Raw genomic sequence first — 21,430 nt, 5'->3', positions numbered from 1 at the left:
GAGGATCGAAGTTCAAGTCGCTCTGTAATAATGAACTGTTGAAAACAGAACCACTTCATGCTTATGCAATCCGTGTCACGTTAGGGCAATATTTGTCGTTTAGTTAGTCACTGCAAACACCTATATTACTTGGATGAATAGAATTGATACCAATACCATCTTTACCCTTCTCTCTTTTTCTCTTCATCCCTCCCTCCCTCTTTCTCCACTCTCTTCTCTCTTTCTGTCTCACTATGTCTCACTTTTTAATTTACTTTTCTTGCTTTTAGGTGCATTGGATGCGTATTTAACAAATTTTCATTGGGATGCAGCTAAATATCCGACCAAACAATCTCTCCGAACCATATCGGAGATCATTGGCAAACAAGTAAATCTAATTGACGCCGAATTGAAAACGAAGTCAGCTGCCTATAATAATTTAAAAGGAAATCTTCAGAATTTGGAGAAAAAGAAAACGTAATATCATCTTTTCTTCTTTTTATTTCCTCTCGAGTGGCTTGTTCGTGATTTCGAGTATCCTTGAGCTAAAGACATTGGATTCAGTTCCGGAAAAAAGAATGAACGGTTCATTTTTTAATGAAAGTAGAAAGGATAATCCAAAGGTCCTTTTGACTTGTTTTCACTTTTTTTTTGTTGGAACTTTTTTTCTTTTTACTTTAAAAACAAAATTAGCTGACTACATTAATTTAAAGTGAAGTCTTTTGAATTTGGAGAAAACAGTACTCGTATATACTCATTTCGTAGTTTTGATTCCTCTTAAAGAGAATTTTTCATGATTTGGAGTATCCTTCAGTTGAATTCATTTTTATTTCCGGGAAAATAAAAGAATGGTGCATTTTTTAATAAAAGCAGAAATGATAATCCGAGGGTCGTTTTGACTTTATTTCTATTTTTTCGTCGATTTTTTTTTAAATGGTGCAAAATCAACTGGCAATAATAATTTAAATCGAAATATTTGAAATTTGGAGAAGATAAAACTTGATATCCTCTTTTCTGCTTTTTATTTCCTTTTCAGAGAATTGTTTATAATTTTGAGCATCCTTGGGTATACCTAAATTCATTACATTTCTTGCTGGAAAGCAAAGTTAAAGCCTATTTTTGTTAAATTAAAAAAGATAATCTGAAGGTCAATTTTTTAAAAACACATTTCATGTTCTTTAAGTAATACTCCCGTATATTTCTTTTTTATATTTTTTGTAATTAGTAATATCTTTTGAATTTCCCTTTTAGTATATGATAATTATTTTCCTAAAGTTTTCAGAATTGCGAAAATTTATTAAATGGTTGAAAGAAATTGAAGGTAAAATTAGTTTTCTAAAAAAAGAAAAATATATTATACTTGCATATAGAACAATTAAGGAACTTCTTTTTTGGGTCATAGTTCACAAACCACGTTAGCAAAAAATGCTACACCATGGCGGGCTCCTTCTATTAAGGGGTCAAAAGGTTCAAAATAATAGAAGAACTGTGCCAAAAGTCATATCTATTCATAGAAGGCGATAAAGGGCTGGCGTCATGAAGATATATTTTTCCGTCTTTTAACGCCCCTCCCTTCCCTCTTCCACGAAATTTGGGCCATCCTTCCCCCGAAACGCTGAGATATTATGATGCTTGCTATAATGTACTCTTCGTATGACTACCTATATTTCTTGTTTATCGAACTTCCCCTTCCTCTGAAATAAGTCCCTGCTTACTTGTATAGTTCTATCCTAAGTTTCCCCGGGATACTAAATTTCGAAATTTGTTGATAATATCTTCGGGTAGTAAACCCTTTTTCTCTTTGACTTTACGATAATCTACTTTCAAATTAAGCGAGTGTTTTAGTGAAAAGTAGGAAATTAGTACAGGTATTGAGCACTGCATCAATGCCGAGGTCAAATTAATCGTAGATTTATAACATTCTTACGCAAAAGGGGGAGAACTGTAGAGCAATGGCTTATGTCTGGACGAATTTGAGACAAACACGCCTCATTTCTTCTTCAATTAGCTTTTGACGAGCCATGCCCTTGAAAGAGCAGTAAATGATGCAAGTAACCGGCACCACCATAATCAGGTTTTTTCAACCGGGGCTCCCGGGAACCCTCGTATTCTGTAAAACGTCCTTAGAGGTTCCGCGAAAGACGTGAGATGTAAACTTTATAATAGTCATCTAATGGTTTATTAATATAATACTTAAAATTTAATATTTAAGGATTATACACAGCTACTATCAAACAATAAGCTACAAGAAAAATATGGTTTGGTCCCATTTTCTTAGAAAGAAAGGTCAAGATGGTTAGGGCATATCTTATGGATGAAAGACGCCAATTTTCCAAAATTATGCTTTTTGGAAATCCATCATTGGGCGTCGTCGAGTGGGGCAGGAACAGGTCATAAAAAAGGGTCCAGAGTAAACAGAAGCTTCCTGGGTTAGACTTAAGTGTGAAGCTCTAAACAGATTGGGCGGGAGATCTTGCGCAGCTGTGTTGACCCCAAGTGGCTTGGTGTTCTTTTGATTTGTCATTAGTAGTTGTTGTGATAAAAGTCCCCGCTATATCAAAAGAAAGACCTTGGACTGAAACTAGAAATTCTTGGTCCTTGTCTCTCACTGATTGTAGATAGCTTCAACTCAAGACTTTAAAATTTAAATTAATTTGTCTTTTTATTTTCTGTTTTAGCGAATATAAATGTAATAGGATCTGCTAAAGCTACCTAACTATTCCTATCTGGGTTCTATTTTAGTGCCGATTAAGCAGTAAATGTCTATAGGTAGACGTTCCTTTACGTTTTAATAGAAGGCCCGTGGTCAATATCGTGTTCGTACGCTGTCACTTGCCTGTTGTATTTTTTTTCCTGATAAGTTTTAGTGAAAACTAGATTTACTTTTACTATGTCTAAGAGAGGTTATTTACTCTACCTTCAATCTCTTGTCCAGCAGCGTTGTCAGTGTAGAGGGAACCTGACGTCAACTTCAATTATTGTCTCCAAATCGATCTGTCGTGGGCGAGCGTAGGAGCTTTATTTGGGGCCGATGCTTCATAAGTCGGCCGTTTATAGCATTCGCCCATCTTGTGCGTGGTATTCCTTTGTGGCGTTTCCAGCCGTTTGCAGTTAGATTAAAATCTTACATGGGCCGGGCGGCTGTTTGAGCCAGTAGGCGAAGTATATAACCTTACGAACACAGTGAGCGAGACTCTAGTTACTCAGGTACTTTAAAGGACTGGAGAATCTACAAGCTCTGTTTCCTGTCGAACCATCTAATATATTCCATTTAATGGAGGTATTTCGTCTGAACGTCTCTAGAGAAATCAGCATAGCTCTAATTACCTTGACAGAGGAGATTCGTACCTTCTTTAGGGGTCTTATCTGAGATTTGTGGAAATATTGTTTCGATAAAACAGCTTCCGCATTTGTTGCCCTTGCTAATATCACTGTATCTAGATTCCCATTCGCCCAGACATTGGAACAAAGTTAGGCGAATTGCTTGAGTCTCAACATTCTTGCCACACCCTTCTATATAAATATCAGAGTGTCTTGGTTTAGCATGGTGTTACACTCTTTGTTTAGTTTCTTATATGCTATCGTGTCGCTGTGAAAGCGGGCTTCCCGTTTGCGATCAATGATTGCGAGGGGCTTGTTGTGGTCAGGAGTTGTTGGGTAAAAACAAATAAAAAGCACAGGCGTTCAGTGGCTTGGGGCTAAAATCGAATTGGTATTTCCCTAATTAGACTTTTTTCCATTATGTCAACTATTGGTCGTTTTATAATTTTTTTATTTTATTAATTTCTAGTGGTAGCTTGCTGACCCGAAATCTAGCAGACTTAGTGCGGAAAGAGCACTTTGTTTTGAATTCAGAGTATTTGACAACGCTGCTTGTCGTTATTCCTAAGTAAGTATCTTCTATGAAAAATTTACTTTTGATTTTAATTTTTCTTTAATTTTAAGTAAATGTTTTAATTAATTATAATGTAGTTTCATTATTTAAACTTTTCATTTCCTTGTAAAAAAAGGCATTCATATTGTATCTACCTCCACCAGTGTCTACCGCAACTAAAGACACAATATCTACCAGATTCTATTAAGAATCAACATGATTAGACACTTCAGCGGAAATTTATTTCTTATGAAGGTGACATTCTTGGGAAAAGTTTAGAATAATATGAAGTATAGCAATGAGAAAATAAAGAAAATTGAGTCAGAGAGTTGAATTTTTCAAGTAAGTAACTTGTAAAAAAAAACAACCAACGAACGTCAAAGCAAATATGTATTCTTGTTATTTTCGTCTTTTGACGAGTGTCATGTGTAACCTGTGTGATCTCAGGACGTATTTATGTCATGCCAGCGTGGTTTCAGAAATTTTGTAGTTATACTTTTCTTCACTGAGACAAAAAAAGCCCGACTGATCAACCTCTACAAAGCTCAGAAACAAAGGAAAAACTACTAAGAAACAGAGTTTAGAAATTTGCCTTGCCTTAGACCCTAGCCCATCCTATACCTCCAAGGGCACTTGGGGGATCGGTGAAGAGCCTCCAATCATCTTTTAGGTGATCAGCAGTGGAGATGAGTTCCTTCTCTGGGATTACGCTCGTGTCGACAGTATGCGTGTCTTGATCGTATGTCCGTCCAAGTGTAGCCTTATGCCATCTGGTTGTTTTTAAGAACCATAATGGGCAATCTTGATGTTGACACGTAAAGTACACGTCCCAGGTACGGCTATTTTCTTAGGGGGGGGGGGGGGTACCTGGCCTTAACCATTGAAATTTGTTCATTTACTTTGAGTTTCCCTTTTTATATAATACTAATGACATTGGCATTGATGAACTAATATCTGAAATCGTAAAATAATTTTCAGTTAGACGCCGAGTGCTTATTAGCCTTTAGCCTTGTTTGGGGTTTTGAGAGTGAGGGTTTAAAAGTGAGGGGTGTTGAAGGCTTGTTTGGGTTTGCTTCTGTTATTATTTTCTGGAAAACAATTTTTACTGAAGGAATTTGCCTTCTCGTGCTGTCAATACATAAGCTATTCGGATCAATATTTCTCTCAATTTTTCGAATAAATTTATTAACGTTCAGAATAATAGACGGAAGTTCACGCTATATCTTTCCCCAAAAATATAGAATCTGTTGAATCCAGGTAGCGCCATCTTCATTGTCTGATCCCATAATTTACGTCTGTCTGATTTGTGTATTGGTGAATTCCCAAAACTAAATCGTAAACATTTCTCCAGTTATTTCACAAATCATCTTCAACGCAAACGGGAAAAAGTAATGTATAAAACAACAAAAAAGTAAAAACATCTTGGATTTAAATAGGGGAAAAACGAACAGAAAAAGAACATGGAACTAAAAGAATTTTGAAACAAAACAGAACGAAGATAATTTAAATATAAATATACTAATAACGTACTCCTCTTCATTCCAGAACGTTCTGGGTTTTACGTTTTGTTACTTATACAGGCATTCTATTATACACACATATTCGTTGTTCAGAAGCCACATATAGGTAAAGCACGGCCGATATATATTATGCATCTAACTTAAATGAACAAATTATCAAAACTTATGGTTGATTTTAAGTTTTTTTGTCATAAGAAAAATTTGTTTTAAAAAATTTCAAACAAATTTATGGGAAAGGCTTATTTGAAACAAGATCTTATAATAACTACCCAGACCCTGAAGAACCCAAAAGCACGGAGAGAAATTTTTGTAGGAGCAAACCCCTGTAGAATTTTCGGCGCGAAAAGATGCGAAAATTTTTTTTTCCCAAAAGACTGTCATCTTTCAAGATTTCGCATGATTTTATACTTTCATGTATAATTGTGTTTTCAACAAGAAGGAGAAGGAAGAAGATACGTTATCATCTCCTCTGTCCTTCAACTGTTCTCGTAAGAAGCTCTGCACCTCTGAAGTAGTAGAGGAGTAAGTAAAGATTACCATGACTTCAACCAAGGGTCTCTGAAGCAGAAAAAAAGAAGAAAATTCACTATACTGTAGTTGTTTTATTTGTTTATTATGGACTAGTGTTTTCGAAGGAATTGGTTTGAGTCCTACCGATGGTAGGTTTTAGAACAGCTAGAAATGACCTTTTATGTAGGTACCCCCCCTATCCCCCCTCAATGACAATTTTGAGCATGGTCATGTGATAGTTCTTGCAATCTTTATTTCTTAAATTTTCTTATCACTCGAATTCTGCTTTGAACTTCTTTGTGCATTGTTTCTTTTTTCTTCCTCTTTATAATTCATCAAGTTTCTCTTGGTTATCTCATCTAAATTTTACTTTATGACAGTGGTTTTTCAAAAGTGAAAGTTGGAAACCATTTCTTATGCTATTTATCATTGTAGAATATTTTCATGTGATAATTTGGTAGTCTTGAAATTGAATTCAAGATTAATGTCCCGGAAATTATTTGCCCATAGCAAGTCTGACGTTTAATGGGTGAAAAAAATTGTAGGAATATTAAATAACCCTAGGTAGATAACCCTCACGCTTTATTAAGGACTTGACCCATATTATTAATTCAATAACCCAAAGCGTTAGGCAGATGATCTAGACAGGTGTTGACACAAGTAAAAATGCAACGATTGGCGAATTAAATGTAAAATAATTAAGTATGAAAAATTGCTGAAATTTGGATTGCGGGTTGGGGTATGACTCCAAAAAGCCCCTGTACATGTGCCCAACTCTACTTAGTCTTACAAAAGAAAATGGTGGTATGTTTATCCAAAGTTTATGTAGAAACATGACAAATTAGGTGAAGTATATGGATTTACAGAATAAAGCTGTTCTAGTGGCCAAATACTACTTATTATCGGTCTAACTTTGTCGTATAAACATAGATCTTTTAATTTATCATACAAAATTTAAAAGACCGTTTTAAATATCAGAACTTATCAACCTCTGATTTTTCACTTTGTGCAGGTCAGGTAGGTAGGTATCATGGATATTATGTTGGGTGGTGGAATATAGATTGTGGTTCGTTTCTGCTATGCCCGAACAACATATTAAAACAATACCTCAGATTTGAGAAGGTTTTTAATTGGTAGGTTACAGATCGCAGAATATACTCTGTATGTACATGTCCTGTTTGATTTTAAAGTCGAATTATCAGGAAGTATGTATCTTAAAAGTCTAGTTTTAACTAATCTCATACCCGCCCCCTTATGAAAAATTCAAGGTCTTGTCCATGTCTATAAGATTCTAAAGGAATTTTCAGAGCCTAAAGAACCCCAACCCTATCCGAAGGATTTTTCACATCCCATATTCTATACTCTATTACTATTCCCCCCTTATTGGAAGTTTAATGTGTGTGAAATAACAGTCTTGCACCCAGCCCTTAACACGGCCAGTATAGAAGAATTTTTCATAATCAGAATCAGAAGAGATAAAATAATCGGTAAGCTGTGCCTGGATACGTCTACCAATTGAAAAAGAAGCAGAATCTATTGCTATTCCTACATTGAATCTGTTAAAGTTGCATCTTATCCTCTGGATGGCTCGAATATTTTGGGTTTCCACATTTAAAAAATTTTCAAAAAATTTCTTTAGATTCTTGTTAAAATTCGTTGTGGGGAATCCACCATCCCGGTATTAGGCTAATAGTGCTTGTCGAGTTGCAGCGCCTGACCCTGAGATACAACCCTATGTTACTGAGTGTCCGAGGGACAAAGGCCCTTTCACGATGAGTGGAAGGGGGCCCAAAAAGATCACCCGATGGGCTGTTTGCGTGACAAATATGTGAAGTTTTCCGCTGTATACAATTTTAAAGGATCAAGGAGAGAGAAAATGGAATTTGATCGTTTGTATTGTTAAGTGGAAACTTGCGCAATTATACACGTCTTAAAAAATCAGGAATTAAATTTTTGTTGAAAAAAATTTCTATATGAAGTTATGAAGTTTTTGTAGTGTCAAATCTTGAAAAAAACCTAATTGTTGGTGAAAAACCAGCCAAAAATGGCTAAAAACATATGGCACCAAACAACCTTAGAAGGTTTAGCTTGCCTTTGAAGGTGTAGTCGTGTTTGAGAGTCCACATACCGTTAATGTTCTAATTTTCTTATGAACTAAAGTGTTGTCTATTTCAACTAGTTAGTTTAATGTTATTTATTTATTGTCAACGTGATGACACTGACGAAAATATGATCCTGCCCGGTTGTATCAATCCCCGAGCGTTTTTGAGTTATTATGTAGGGAGGGGAGAGTTGTTTTTAAAAATCTAGATAGGTAATTTTTTTTTTTTTTTTTAATTTTTTTTTTACTTTTCTATGGGAAAACAAAAAAGATAGTTGTATGATACTAGGGTGCTCCCCCTGAAATGATAACCAAGAAATTTGAGGCTGTTTCAGGGTTTGGTGTCAACTTCATTCGAAATAGTGATTCCTTTAAAAGTTCTTAGTGTATTGGACCTTATAAGGAAGCCTAGAACTGAATAAGGTTTACCTTACATCTTCATGAATGTTTAGAAGGAACCTAAAAAACCATAATAAAATCACTTTCTGCGTTTTCTCGGTTTATTTACTAATATCTTTTATGGGTTTCTCCAAGAAATGAAGAGAAATTTTCTTAATTTTCTTAGAAATAATGGTGATTTCAATAGCTTATATTTCAGAATCGGGTCATTCCCAGCGATTTATGCAGAGAAAAAGCTTCACGTGGATCTTTAAGAGCAAGCAATTAACATGATAAGCTTCTCCGATAAGAAAAGGTTCTTAAAAAAAAAGATAAATCAGATGAAATTTGATTTATATATCTAATGATTGTTAAGGTACTGCAAAATCCTTCATTTGTTTTTTTTTGCATTTTTTTTATTTTCTTTTATTTATTTTATGTGTTTTCTTCTATTCTCTCTCCATCTTTCTCCACAGTCTTTGATTTTGTAATTGGTCTATAAAAAAATTTATGCTAAGTCATCACTCTTGTGTCGTTGACAATTTTCATGAAACTTTGCTTATGGAACACCCTAGTCATTATGATACAGCCACGGGACCGACGCTTTTCTTTTATATTCTGCAACTTTATACTTTGTGACTGGGTTATAAAAAGAAATATATGAAGTCCAAATAAAAGAAAACTTAAAATTTATTTTTTGGAACCACATGTACACATGGAGAAAACGCACAGGGTTTTTGAAATTAAATAAAAAATAAAAAACCAACAGCAAAATAACTCCATTCGAGTCTAAAAATATTTTCTTTTTTTCTGTAGAACTTATCTGCCAGAATGGTGGGCCAAGTACGAGCGTTTAACTCAAATGATTGCTCCAAGGTCAAGTCAGTTGGTATTTGAAGATTCGGACCATGCCCTAGTCACCATCACCTTGTTTCATAAAGTGGTCGATGAATTTCGAAGTAAAGCAAGGGAAAATAGGTACGGACATTCTTGGCAAAGTTGTTGGCTATGGTTTCTATGCTTAAAACGGCAAGGACCCCCCTCCCCCCCTTTCTCTCTCCCTCTCTCTCTAGCTCTTCCTCTCTCTTTCCCTGCAAGGTTTTATTCTGCATTGGTTAAATTAGAAAATGAAGAAATATAATTATGTACATGTCAGCAGCTCTTAAATTAGCTACGACCTATGTCACTTTTTTTTATCACTTACATTTCTGATTCTTGTGATTCTTCTGATTTCGTTTGATTATGCAGCCAAAGCTCAGTCTCTCGAGTGTTGGGTCTTATGGGGAAATCTGACCCATCTCGTCATTTAGTTCAGTGAATCCATCCATTTCAGAAATGTATGCCTCTAGTGCGTGTTCAATTTTGCTCGTTGCAAATTATAATCACTTAATCTAAAATGTGGTTAATATGGCATAAAAGGTGACAGTGAGTAGATCTGTCGTTTTTGGTGGCGTTAATCAAAGTGTTGTTCTAGCCTGTCTCCCCGATAAATGCCACTATACGTCATTCACTTGCATTTCTAATTCTTGTGATTCTTCTAGTTTTATTTAATCTGTAGCCATGGCTCTACCTCTCGGGTCAAGTATCTTATGGTGAAACCAGATCCATATCGTCATTTAGCTCAGTCAATCCATCTTTTTCAGAAGTGCGATATTCTATGTGGGCATAAAATATGGCAGTGAATAGATCTGTCGTTTTTGGCTGCCTTAGCCAGAAGTATTGTTCTAGCCAGTCTACCAGATAAATACACATTTTGAAATGGTTTTAAGATTTCTGTTCTTGTCCCTGCCCCGTGAAATTGAATGAACTAGGTCGATTTAATCAACCCCGTTTTAGAGTGACTCATTTGATTCGTATACGAATTCGCGTCAAGTCCGTATACGAATCAAAGGAATTTCCTCTACATTGAAGATTAAAATAACTTCAGTGATCTATTAAAAATCAAGCCACGAGCCACTGGGCCGCTAAGAAACGAGCGAGTGGATAACTGAGCAAAACAAAGAAAGAAACTTTGCGAAAAGAACTCATAGAAATGAAAAAAAGCATATTTTTGCAGACTTGTCAATTAACAGAGATACAGGGAATTTAAGTATTGATTATGCTTATATTATTATTTTTTAAGATAATGCTGCAATGAATATAGATGTGATAAATCGTTTGGAGGGCGAAATATTTTAAACGGACATGTACCGCATTTTCCCTCCTGAATCTCCTGGAAAAATTACATGTCATAAATTGCACTGTTTGAGAATTTTCCTCGTTATCTTAAAAAAAAAAAAATTAAATATTAATATAGTTTTTAAAATAAAAATTATTGAATTTATAAAATTAGATACAATTTTATTAATTGAATAAAAAAAACTCCATTATATTACCTTAAAAAATGAACCTGTTGACAAAGATTTTTCACACAGTCTTGAAAAATCCCCAATTGTTAAACTAAATATAAAACCAAAAGGAATAGTAGCATTAGAGGGATTATTTCCCAACAAAAGAATTTAGCTAATTTTTATTCACTTTAATATTTTATTGTCAGTTGCTTCTGTGTTGTTGTTCAGAGGAGTGGCCCTTTTAATCTATTTTCTACTTCCCTTGTTTGTGCTATGGGCAAGCAATTTTACATATTTGGTTTGATATATTTCTTTTTAATCCTTTTTTCATTTTTAATTTTCCACCTTTTTGTGTAGTTTTGTTTAAATTCTTTGTTTTTCACGCTGCGCACGCCTTTTTTATAGAGGTAAAATTTTCGGGTGATATTTTTTTCCCCTTTTCTTCCAATTGGCCATAGACTAATTTTTTTTTTTTTTTTGCAAAATTTCTTTCTTCGTTTTATTATGGTAGGCAAGTTTGGCTTGGGATCTTTTAAAACTAAGCAGGATTCTATGATAATGACTAGAATTAGGTTCTAGTAAGTAACACCGAAATTTGAAAATACTACATATTTGGGGGGCAGTCTCCCTAAAATATCCTGCATATGATATTAGATACCGCCCCCTGATTCTCACTCATTATGTTTAAGTTTAATTAAACCAGGGAAGGTAATATTGAGGTAATGCAATGAGGGAAGGTGGTGAAAAATATTGAAACTTGCAAAAATGTTTTTTGTGAGGAGAATTCACATCAAATATTCTAAATATGAAGGTAACTTCCCCCCTTGAACATTACTCTTTACGCTAAAGTTTAACTAAATCAAGGTTAAGTGCAAGTTTTCTAAACCCTTGGAACGATGACTTTAGTATCCAAGTTTAATTTTTTCAGTCATTTCTGTAACTAAGAAAAAGAGGCATAAAACCTGTTGGAGAAAAACAAGCAATACTTAGAACCATACTTAAAGGCATTGCTCCATTATTCCTTAGAAATTCCAAATGGAACAGTTTATGCCGGATCAATAAATATAACTAGTGTCAACCGTATGATACGTACGTTCAAGCATACTAAGAAACTCAGAATAATAGTTTAAGTATGTCTAGTAAGTTTGCAGAAACATTTGGAGGATGTATCTTTTGATGCCGAAGAATCTGTCCCATGCCTTGAAAATTTACCCAAAAGCCTTCATTGTCGAAAATCCTAGCCATTGTCATATTGCCACAGGATTTGTAACATTTATTTTTTTGTGACTACTCTTTTTGATCGACAGGTGTATTCCGCCCTTTTTCTTTCGGTGTACAATTTATTTATTACAAATAAAATTACGACTATTATGATAATGCCCATGGGCGTACGTAAGGGGGAAAAGGGGCGCATCTGCCCCCCCCCCCTACCCCGAGAACTTCAAATTTACACTAGATCTGGCTGAAAAAGCAGTCGAAAAAAGGTAGATGACTAAAAAGCAGTTGATAAAAGGTAGATTGTTGAAAAAGCTGGAAATGAACTGCTGGAATGACAGAATAAAAGTCAAACAAGAAGCAATTATAAATAATGTCTTGGAAAGATTTAGTTCTAATCCAAGAAGATTGATCAATTTAAGGCTTTGTGAACAGCCAATATAACTTCATCCCCCGTCCTTCATCAAAGAATCGACTGTCCCCCCCCCCCTCCCCTAGAGAAGCAGCTACGTACGCCCATGATAATGCCGCTTATGAGAAGGCATGAAATTTGCTGACACTAGATGTCAAAGATTATAACCCTTATATATTATTATAACCGTTCAAATTATATATTAAAATTATAACCATTACATAAAAATTATAACTCTTACATAACCTTTAAATCAGTAATATTGAGAAAAAAAAGACAACAATAAACGAAACAATCACGAAACATGCAGGCTGGTCAAAAATGGCTAGGGAACAAAATACGTCGTAGAAACCAGTTGTAACAATAATAAAATATACGTTTAGCGAAATATAATAAGTTAAATATTATAGAAAAAATCAATTTATATCTATTATAGAATAAAACAATTTTAATCTATTTTGAATTACTTGTGGTCTGCCTTCTTAACACTATCTAGGGGGGGGGGGCACAATACCCGCTCCATGTATTTTCTGTTAGCAATTTTACTCTGTTAAAACTTTAAAGAAGGTTTACATTATTTACTCCTTCTTTATGAGCACCATCGTTTTTATGACCGACACAACTTTGGGGAGTTGTCTCTAGTGTGAATTATGAAATTGCGGGAAAATAAAAGTCCTAAAAGGATTTGCTTTGGTTATTTCTGAGAGACAAATGAAGGAAGGACCCATTTTTTGGCTTAATCTGACTATTGTAATTTCGAAAGTGACAGTAAGAAGAGAAAGGACAGAATGCAAAATTTATAATATTCTCAAGGGGAAAGATTTTGAATACATCGCTTGCTTGGTTACACAAATGCTTGGGAAATTAAATAAAAAAAAAAAAAGTTTTTTTAACTGAAAGTAAGGAGCAACATTAAAACTTAAAACGAACAGAAATTATTCCATAAATGATAGGGGTTGTCCCCTCCTCAACACATCGCTCTTTGCGCTAAAGTTTTTTATTGTTTTAAAAACCAGCGTTGTCAGAAAGAGTCAAGCTTTAACATAAAGAGCGAGGCATTGAGGAGGGGACAACCCCTTTCATTTACAGAATAATTTCTGTTCGTTTTAAGTTTTAATGTTGCTCCTTACTTTCAGTTAAAAAAAACTTGTTTTTTTTATTTAACATTTTTTATGAACATTTTGAATTAATGCAGGTTTTGATTTTGGCTCACCGTATATGAATAATTAAAACAAAATTTGCATATTAATTGTACTTTTATTTGGTTGAATGTTTTCTCGAAAGTTGTTTAATTTTATTTACGAACGTTTTTATTAGTAATAAATATGCGTAACTTACGAAATAACTTACGTAACGAACTTCTGTATCCACATATTCTTAATACGTATATTAGAGGGTTCGCCTCCTAGTCAATACCTCGCTCTTTAAGCTAAACTTCGAATTTTGTTCCAATTCTTTAAAATAACCCCTTAATCACAAAGGCCGTTAATTAGAATATATAGCTCTTATGAAAGTACTAAGAAATCTCTGGCTTAAAGAGCGAGGTATTGACTAGGTGGGGAACCCAATCATATACTTAATAATTTCTGTTCGTTTTAAGTTTTGGTGTTGCTCCTTACTTTCAGTTGAAAAACTTGTTTTTTTTTTATTTAATTTCTGATCGTTTTTTTTAATAATGCGGGGAAATCCGGTGCCCCCCTTATAGCAATGTCCCTTCCCCCATGAAAACATTCCTCCATTGAAAGATCCTCCCATATACCCCCCCCCCCACTAACAGAAAAAAAATTCCCTTGAAAACGTCTATATACTTCCCAATAACCAATACTATATGTAAACATTGGGTAAAGTTTATAACTTTCAGCCCCCCCCCTGGAAAGCTTTGGGGGATTAAGTCATCCTAAAAGACATATTTATTATATTTTCGACCATGCTGAACAAAATGGCTATCTCAAAATTTTGATCGGGTGACGTTGGGAAAAAATGAGCGTAGGAGGGGGCCTAGTTGCCCTCCATTTTTTTTGTTCCTCAAAAAGGGCACTAGAACGTTTAACTTCTGTTCGAATGAGCCCTCCCACAATATTCTAGGATCACTGGGTCGATACGATCACCCCTGGAAAAAAAAAAACAAAAAAAAAAAAATAAACACGCAACCATAAAATTTATTCTGGCAAAAAATAAAAAATTCCACATTTTTGCAGATAGGAGCTTGAAACCTCTACAGTAGAGCTCTCGGATATGCTGAATATGATGGTGTGATTTTCATTAAGGTTCTATAGCTTTTAGGGGGTCTTTTCCTCTTTTTTCGAAAATTAGCCAAATTTCTCAGGCGCGTAACTTTTAGTGGGTAGAACTAAACTTGATGAAACTTGTATATTTGAAATCAGTATTAAAATCTGATTCTTTTGATGTATCTATTGGTATCAAAATCCCGTTTTTTAGAGCCTCGGTTACTATTGAGTCGGGTCGCTCCTTACTTACAGTTCGTTACCTCAATGTGATAATACTAAGATAAGTGTATTATGCCTTCAAATTTTAAACTTTGCGTTCATTCTCGAAAACACTGGTAATTATAATAAGGCCACTGAACTCAAGTTTTGTTTATATTCTGTAAAATTTATGCTTTGTGACTTGACGCATTTTGGTCTAATCCTTTCCATCTCTTTATATCTGTATGATGAAACTTGAAAGAAGTTTTACATTCTCTACTTCTTCTTTAAGAGGCCCGTTAAGTTTATGACCAACACAAATTTAGGACATGGTTTCTAATAAAGACCCTAAAAAGATTTGCTTTAGTTATTTCTGAGAAATAAGTGAAGGAAAGATTTTTTTGGCTTGATCTGACTTATATGTAGGGAAGGCGACCGTAAAAAAGACATTCTAAAATTGAAAACATTCCCCAAGGAAACGATTAAAAAAAAAAAAAAAAAAAATCTTGGTTGTAGAAATGGTTGGAAAACGAATTGTTTTATAAACAAGATTAATCTGTCCTTTGTCTTGAAAATTTACACTCAAACGTCCTTGTCGAAAACCCTAGTCATCGAATTAGGGCCTCAAAAACGCAAGTTTTTATTTGTATTCTGTAGCAGTCATGCTTTGGGACTTAAGACATTTGAGTCTACCCCCATTTTATCTTTTCATCTTTCTATGCTGATGCTTAACAGAAGTTTTACATCCTCTGCTTCCTCTTTAAGAGGGCCGTTGATTTTCTGGCCAGCACAAATTTAATGAATAATATTTAATAAAGGCCACAAAAAGATTGTCTTAGGTTACTTGCGAGGAATGAGTGAAGGAACGACTTATTTCTTCTATTAATTTGACTGTTTTATTTTGGAAAAGTGACATTGAAAAGTGAAAGGATAAAATGAAAAATTCAAAAATATTTTTAAGAGAATGATTAAAAAAAAAAATTCTTGGTTGTACAAATGCTTGGAAAAGGAACCTTTAGATACTAATCTGTCCTAAGTCTCGGAGTTTTACCCTAAACCTTACTTGTCAAAAACCCTGATTGTTATCATACGGCTTTAGAACTGGGTCCAATTGGTCCAATTTATGTATATTTAATAAACAATTTAGCGTCCATTTTAGACTAATTCCTTGGAAGTCATACCATTGTCTGAATTGCCGTCTTGTATTTTATGCTGCTGTAAAATCTATTTCAGCCACAGTCTAAAGGACTTCTACCTTTGTCTAGAATGTAATTATTTGCCCTATCCCAGGGCCGTACCTAAGGTTGTGTTTGGGGGGGGGATTTACAATTTTATTTTTTAAACGTTACGTTTTACGAGTCAGACAAACATTTCGGGGGAGGGGGGTCCGGTTGTTTTTATATTCTGTAACGTTTCTGTTTAGTGACTCGACATCTTTTGATCTACCTCGACCTAGCCGTTCCATCCTTTTTTCTTTTTATTTTGAAATTTTGAAGACGTTTTATACTATCTAGTTCCTCTTTTAAGAGTACCATTGGCTTTACGACTGACACAAATTTCGGGAATTGTCTTTAATGTGAATGACGAAATGGCTAGAAAATTAAGGCTTTAATGGGATTTCCTTTTTTATTTCTTAAAAGCGAATGATATAAGGACTCATTTTTCGGCTTAATCTATATATTGAAGGCGACAGTAAGAGAGAAAGGACAGAATGTAGAACTTAAAATTTTGAGCCCTGAATATGAGCCCTGGGCTGGTCAGAAGTTTGTGTAATAACTCGATTCAAACGCGTATGCATGGAGGGTAGGTAGGGTTTTCGAGCCTAAAACAATCATTTATGACGAAAAAAGTAAATATAAAATTAAAAACCTTAGGTTGGTTAAAACCGCATACTGTACACACAAAGCAATTCTCATGTGTTGTTTAGTTGGAATTTATTTTTGACTATGAAAGCTTGCATAAAATAGATGATTCTGTTTCTTCTGGCTCGAGGGAATTTTTGTTTATATGGCCGTGTCTAGAGTGGGAGGTTTGGCGAAAAACAGCCATTTCTTTAGCTATCACTAGCTTTTGGTAAACTCTAGGTCACCACTGATCTTCGAAACCCAGATTTTGCAGGGTTAGCACCAGGTGATGGGACAACCGAGAATTCTAAACTGACTAAAGAGCTTGCCTTTGACTAAAGAAAATCAACAATGTTGGTCTTGTCGACTTTAGCCCAAATTAAAGTGAATCTCTGTGTCGTAAATCCACTTTAATGAAAATATTCAAATTCTGTCTTTAAAATATTTTTGTCCTTCAGATAAAATGGAATTTCGATTAATCAAAACCCAAGAAAATAATGGCTTAGGCTAATAAGGGAAAAGAAACCAGTTGTCTCGGACTGCAATTACTACGGTTTGATTACTACGTATTAAAAAAAAATGAATGTGACTATTCACAATAGTGACTATACTGGTTATTGTGAAGGTGGTTGTACTTGTATGTGACTTTATTCCAACCACACGACTACAGAGAGCAGCTTATACTTGTACCGAATTCTCATGCTAGTTGGAGAAATTGATTATGCAACTTCTCAACTTCTCAACTTCTCCTCTACTATTGAATTTCGTAGTGTATGTCAGTAAAAAGAAATTGATAGACTTTTTTGCGTAGATTTATCTCATAGGCAGTATGGTGTTTTCGGGAAATATAATACGGTATGATGTTTTCGACATTTGGGCCAAGATTACAAAAAGAAAAGAAATGCTAAAAAAAACAACACCTCAGCCACCATTATGTATATAATTGAGTAATTATTATAATTGAGACTCCCATTTCATCTGCCTACCACGTCCGCTCCAAGAAGTATCACCTTTCCCAATTAAATCAGAAAGAGCTACGTTCTCAATCAGATACCAGATTCCTCATGTTGTAAATAAACTTAGTGTAGTAGAAATTTTCCCAAGTTTCAAGAGCCGATTTTCTTTGAAAATATTTCATAAATGGTTCTTTGTCTGGCTGTTGGGATTGATGAATAATAGATATTAGTATGAATTTTGTTGTGGTGTTCTCTCGCTGGGGTGGCCTCCTCTGTTATCTCCTACCTTGTATTTTTTTTTTATTGGTATCCTTTCTTTGTTATTTCGGTATTTTCTTATCTTTGTTTATGGCCGACACATCGAGCCCTGTTCCCCGTCGACCAGTTCAGATTGTTTATCATGTATTTTGTCAATAAAAAATCTTGTCTTGTATTTCTTTCGACTGTCTATTTTTCAAAAAGCTTTCTCTGTGTTGGATCACCGCACTAACATATTTCCTCACATTTCTATTATCCATTTGACCAAGCTCAATAACTTTTGTGGTTTCATGAATGTAGCTGTCCACGTGTAAAAGTAAGTAATTGTATATTATATATTTTATGTTTATCCATTTTAGTTTTATATGTATATTTTTTAGTTATATTTTTTAGTTTTAGTCTCTAGTTTTTCCTTTTTTTTTCTTTTTTTTAAATAGCGACGAAGACCACACTGCCTTTCCATAACGAACAACAAAAGCACGAAGAACAATAGGAAAATCTTTGTGCAAGACAGTGGAGATAATTTGAATGAATAATTCGGCCCTATGTCCATGGGCCATCCTCTTTTTTAACCTCAAGACCTTTGAGGTTAGCTGCCAAAAAGGCTGGATTAGCAATAAGAACGTGTTTCTAAATTATTTTCCTTTCATCTTAATGAATCACCCTTTTTTAATCTACGTTTTATCAGTCCTTGTTAAACATCGCTTACGTAAGGATGCTGGGACTGCTTTGAAAATATTTAAATTTTTTGTTTGATTTATCACAAGTTTTCGTAAGTCCTATTTCTTTCATATATTTTTTTCTTGCTGAGGACAACCCTTGAACAAAGGGATAAAATATTCATTCAAATTATCTCCACTGTCTTGCAAACAGATTTCCCTATTGTTCTTCGTGCTTCTGTTGTTTGTTTGTTTTTCTACACTGAAGACGCCTTGTTGCATAGGAGCGAAATATTCGTTTGATTTTGTTTTGTTTCTCTTCTTTTTCGTCTACTGGCCATAGACCCGTTTGTCGTCTTTATATTCATTTCTTTGTTTTTTGTCATGGCTGGTCAGTTCGGCTTTAGATCTTTTATGATCAATTTTGTATTAATTGGTTGGTTATAAATCAATTATTTATTAATCAGCTATTGTTCTATTTAAATGTATATTAATACATTTTAGGTTTATTGTTAGAGAATTTTCCTATGATGAAGAGACTATTGCTGCTGGAAAGAATGAACTGACTAAGCTTATGAATGATAAGAAAAAGCATTATGTAAGTACTCCTTCTGGAATGCTTTTGTTTAACTTAATTGTCTAGGTCAAAAGAAAAGACCGAAGATAACGAGTTACAGATTCTCTCAGCTATGCTTCATTATACCCCCATTTTAGGCGTGATAACCCGTTACTTACCCATTAAACTTAATATTTCCGTTAAACAATACCCATTTAAGCATGATGATTGAAGGATTTATGAAAAGTGAATAACATTGAAGATTTTCCCTTTTCTGTTGTAGCAAAATAATGTGTTATTATTTTTCATTTTGTTTACATCGTGAATTTGTCGAAATAAGCACTCTGGTCAAAATACATCCTCTCCCATATAACAAGTTCTGTACAACTATTGTATTACGTTACTATATTACATGGACGATTGAATGGGAAATGGACTGTAGTCAAATATTGTCATTCAAACACAGATAAATAAAAGAAGACATTCAGTGATTTTGTTGACGTTACCAATATTTAGAGGAAAGCTGTTGACACCATAATGTGCACCTAGCTATTAAGCAATTTTTTGTCTGTTGCCGTTTCTGTCATGTCGTCGTGTTCTGTTTATTGGTCATTATTTGTCATCGTGGTTTTATCCCCTCCAATAGACATGTAGTAATCTTGTGAACGCTGCCAATCTGTAGAGGAAAGCTGATGAGACCATAATGTATACCTAGCTATTAAGCAATTTTTTGTCTGTCGTCATGTCATGTTTATTGGTCATTGTTTGTTTTCGTGATCATATCCCCCCTCTAATAAAACAAGTTCTGTACAATTATTGCAAAGATAAAAAAGGAGACATGCAGTAATTTCTTGAAACGTTACCGATCTATAGAGGAAAGCTTTTGACAGGGCTGCGGAGTCGGATTCTTGGAGTCCGAGTCGGAGATTACTAAATTTTGCTGCATGGAGTCGGAATTGGTTATAACTTACAAAATCTGGTTAAATGAAGCTATAAAACAGGGCTGTTGAGTCGGAATCCGAGGTTCGTAAATTTTTGCTTAATAGAGTTGGAGTCATCCCCCTTTCAACCCCCCTCAAGCTTTTTTCAAAACAAAAACTGTTACTCTGCTTTTACCTTCAACATAAATTGGCGTTGCACTTCTTTGCGGTGCATTCATGTATCGTTTTTTTTTAATTAACATATTGTAAAATGGCGCATCTACCTAACGACCATAGATTCTTAATGATCAGTTCAGATTTATGTTGCCGTAAAAAATGTGATTCTGTGACAAGCCTACAGCTGTAACTTGGACTTAAAGGAAGAGATGCTTCTCCATTTGATTTACTTGTTTTAGATCAAATTATTTCTGGTCTAATCACATATAAATTGTTTCAGAGAATTTTAAAGCATAAATGTGTATATTCTTGCATTTTGCTTCAATTTTTAATAAGTGGATTTTGTATACCACTCATAAAGAAAAGATGCATAAGGGCGCTGGTGCTGGCCTCAGACCCTTTTGAAGGGTAATACCATCTTTGTTGTTAATATATATAGGATCATTAACTGCTCTTTATCTTAGGAAGCAGTCGCTGAGGGCTGTGGGGGGGGGGGGTTGTCATCCTCAAAGACACAATTTCCAGACCTTTCAACTACGGTGAACAAAATGGATATCTCAAAATTTTGATTAGATGTGTTTTGGGAATTGATGAGCGGGGGGGGGAATTATTGCCCTCCATTCACTTTTGACTATTAAAAAGGGCATTAGTACTTTTCAATTTTTGTGTCTGGATAATTCTGATCGGTTGTGTGGGCTAACCCCCCATACATCCGGCCAGGATGTCCAAGTGACAGGTCACTTGGATTGGTAAATTCAGCAATTAAACTTGTCATTACCAAGCAAATACAATTCAATTATTGGCTTCTAGAATTTTTTTCAAGCAATTTTGATTCGATCACAAAGATTTTGAATTCGAGTACAAATTCATTCAATTCAAAGTGGTAAAAATAAATTGCAAACGTGTCAAAAGTTGCGCTTCAAAATCACAAGGTTTTAAAAAAAAATTGTGGTTAAATACGTTCTCTGTGGAACCAAATCTTCCCTGCAATGCTGGACGCCTTCTCGATGCCGAGATTTTCAATCATTTTTTCTCTCCTAAAGATGCCGAAGTTGGATAATTGGTGTCCACTTAACGACACATAATCAGTCTGTAAAAGGAGACCTAGCTTAAGTAAACTGGCGCAAATGATACGGTACTGGGTAAGGGTTGTTAGCCTGCAGGATAATAGGTTAGCAAATGCAGCTTATTTGGAAATGCTATGGTCGAAACGGAAAAGATCATGGCCGTATCGAATAAAAACCTTATCTGATGGAGCAGGACTATCTTATATTTAGAATGAGGAGCCTAGGTCCGCCAGAGAAGAACGAATCGC

The 21,430-nt window shown here is 34.7% G+C and overlaps 1 protein-coding gene across 2 annotated transcripts in view; it reads left to right on the top strand.

The window, feature by feature from the left end:
• Vha44 (V-type proton ATPase subunit Vha44) overlaps positions 1–21,430 on the top strand; it is a 67,268-nt gene that overhangs the window by 27,965 nt on the left and 17,873 nt on the right. For both annotated transcript variants that reach the window (XM_089086934.1, XM_089086935.1), the window contains exons 4-7: positions 270–456; positions 3,770–3,868; positions 9,179–9,340; positions 18,967–19,060. In XM_089086934.1, coding sequence (XP_088943060.1) covers positions 270–456; positions 3,770–3,868; positions 9,179–9,340; positions 18,967–19,060 — 542 coding nt within the window. The remainder of the gene's footprint in view (positions 1–269; positions 457–3,769; positions 3,869–9,178; positions 9,341–18,966; positions 19,061–21,430) is intronic.

Source organism: Artemia sp. Qi Xiang Cuo, chromosome 3 (assembly GCF_049724085.1).
Source record: "Artemia sp. Qi Xiang Cuo chromosome 3, ASM4972408v1, whole genome shotgun sequence".
Lineage (NCBI taxonomy): Eukaryota > Metazoa > Arthropoda > Branchiopoda > Anostraca > Artemiidae > Artemia > Artemia sp. Qi Xiang Cuo.
This window is presented reverse-complemented; position numbering and strand designations above follow the sequence as displayed.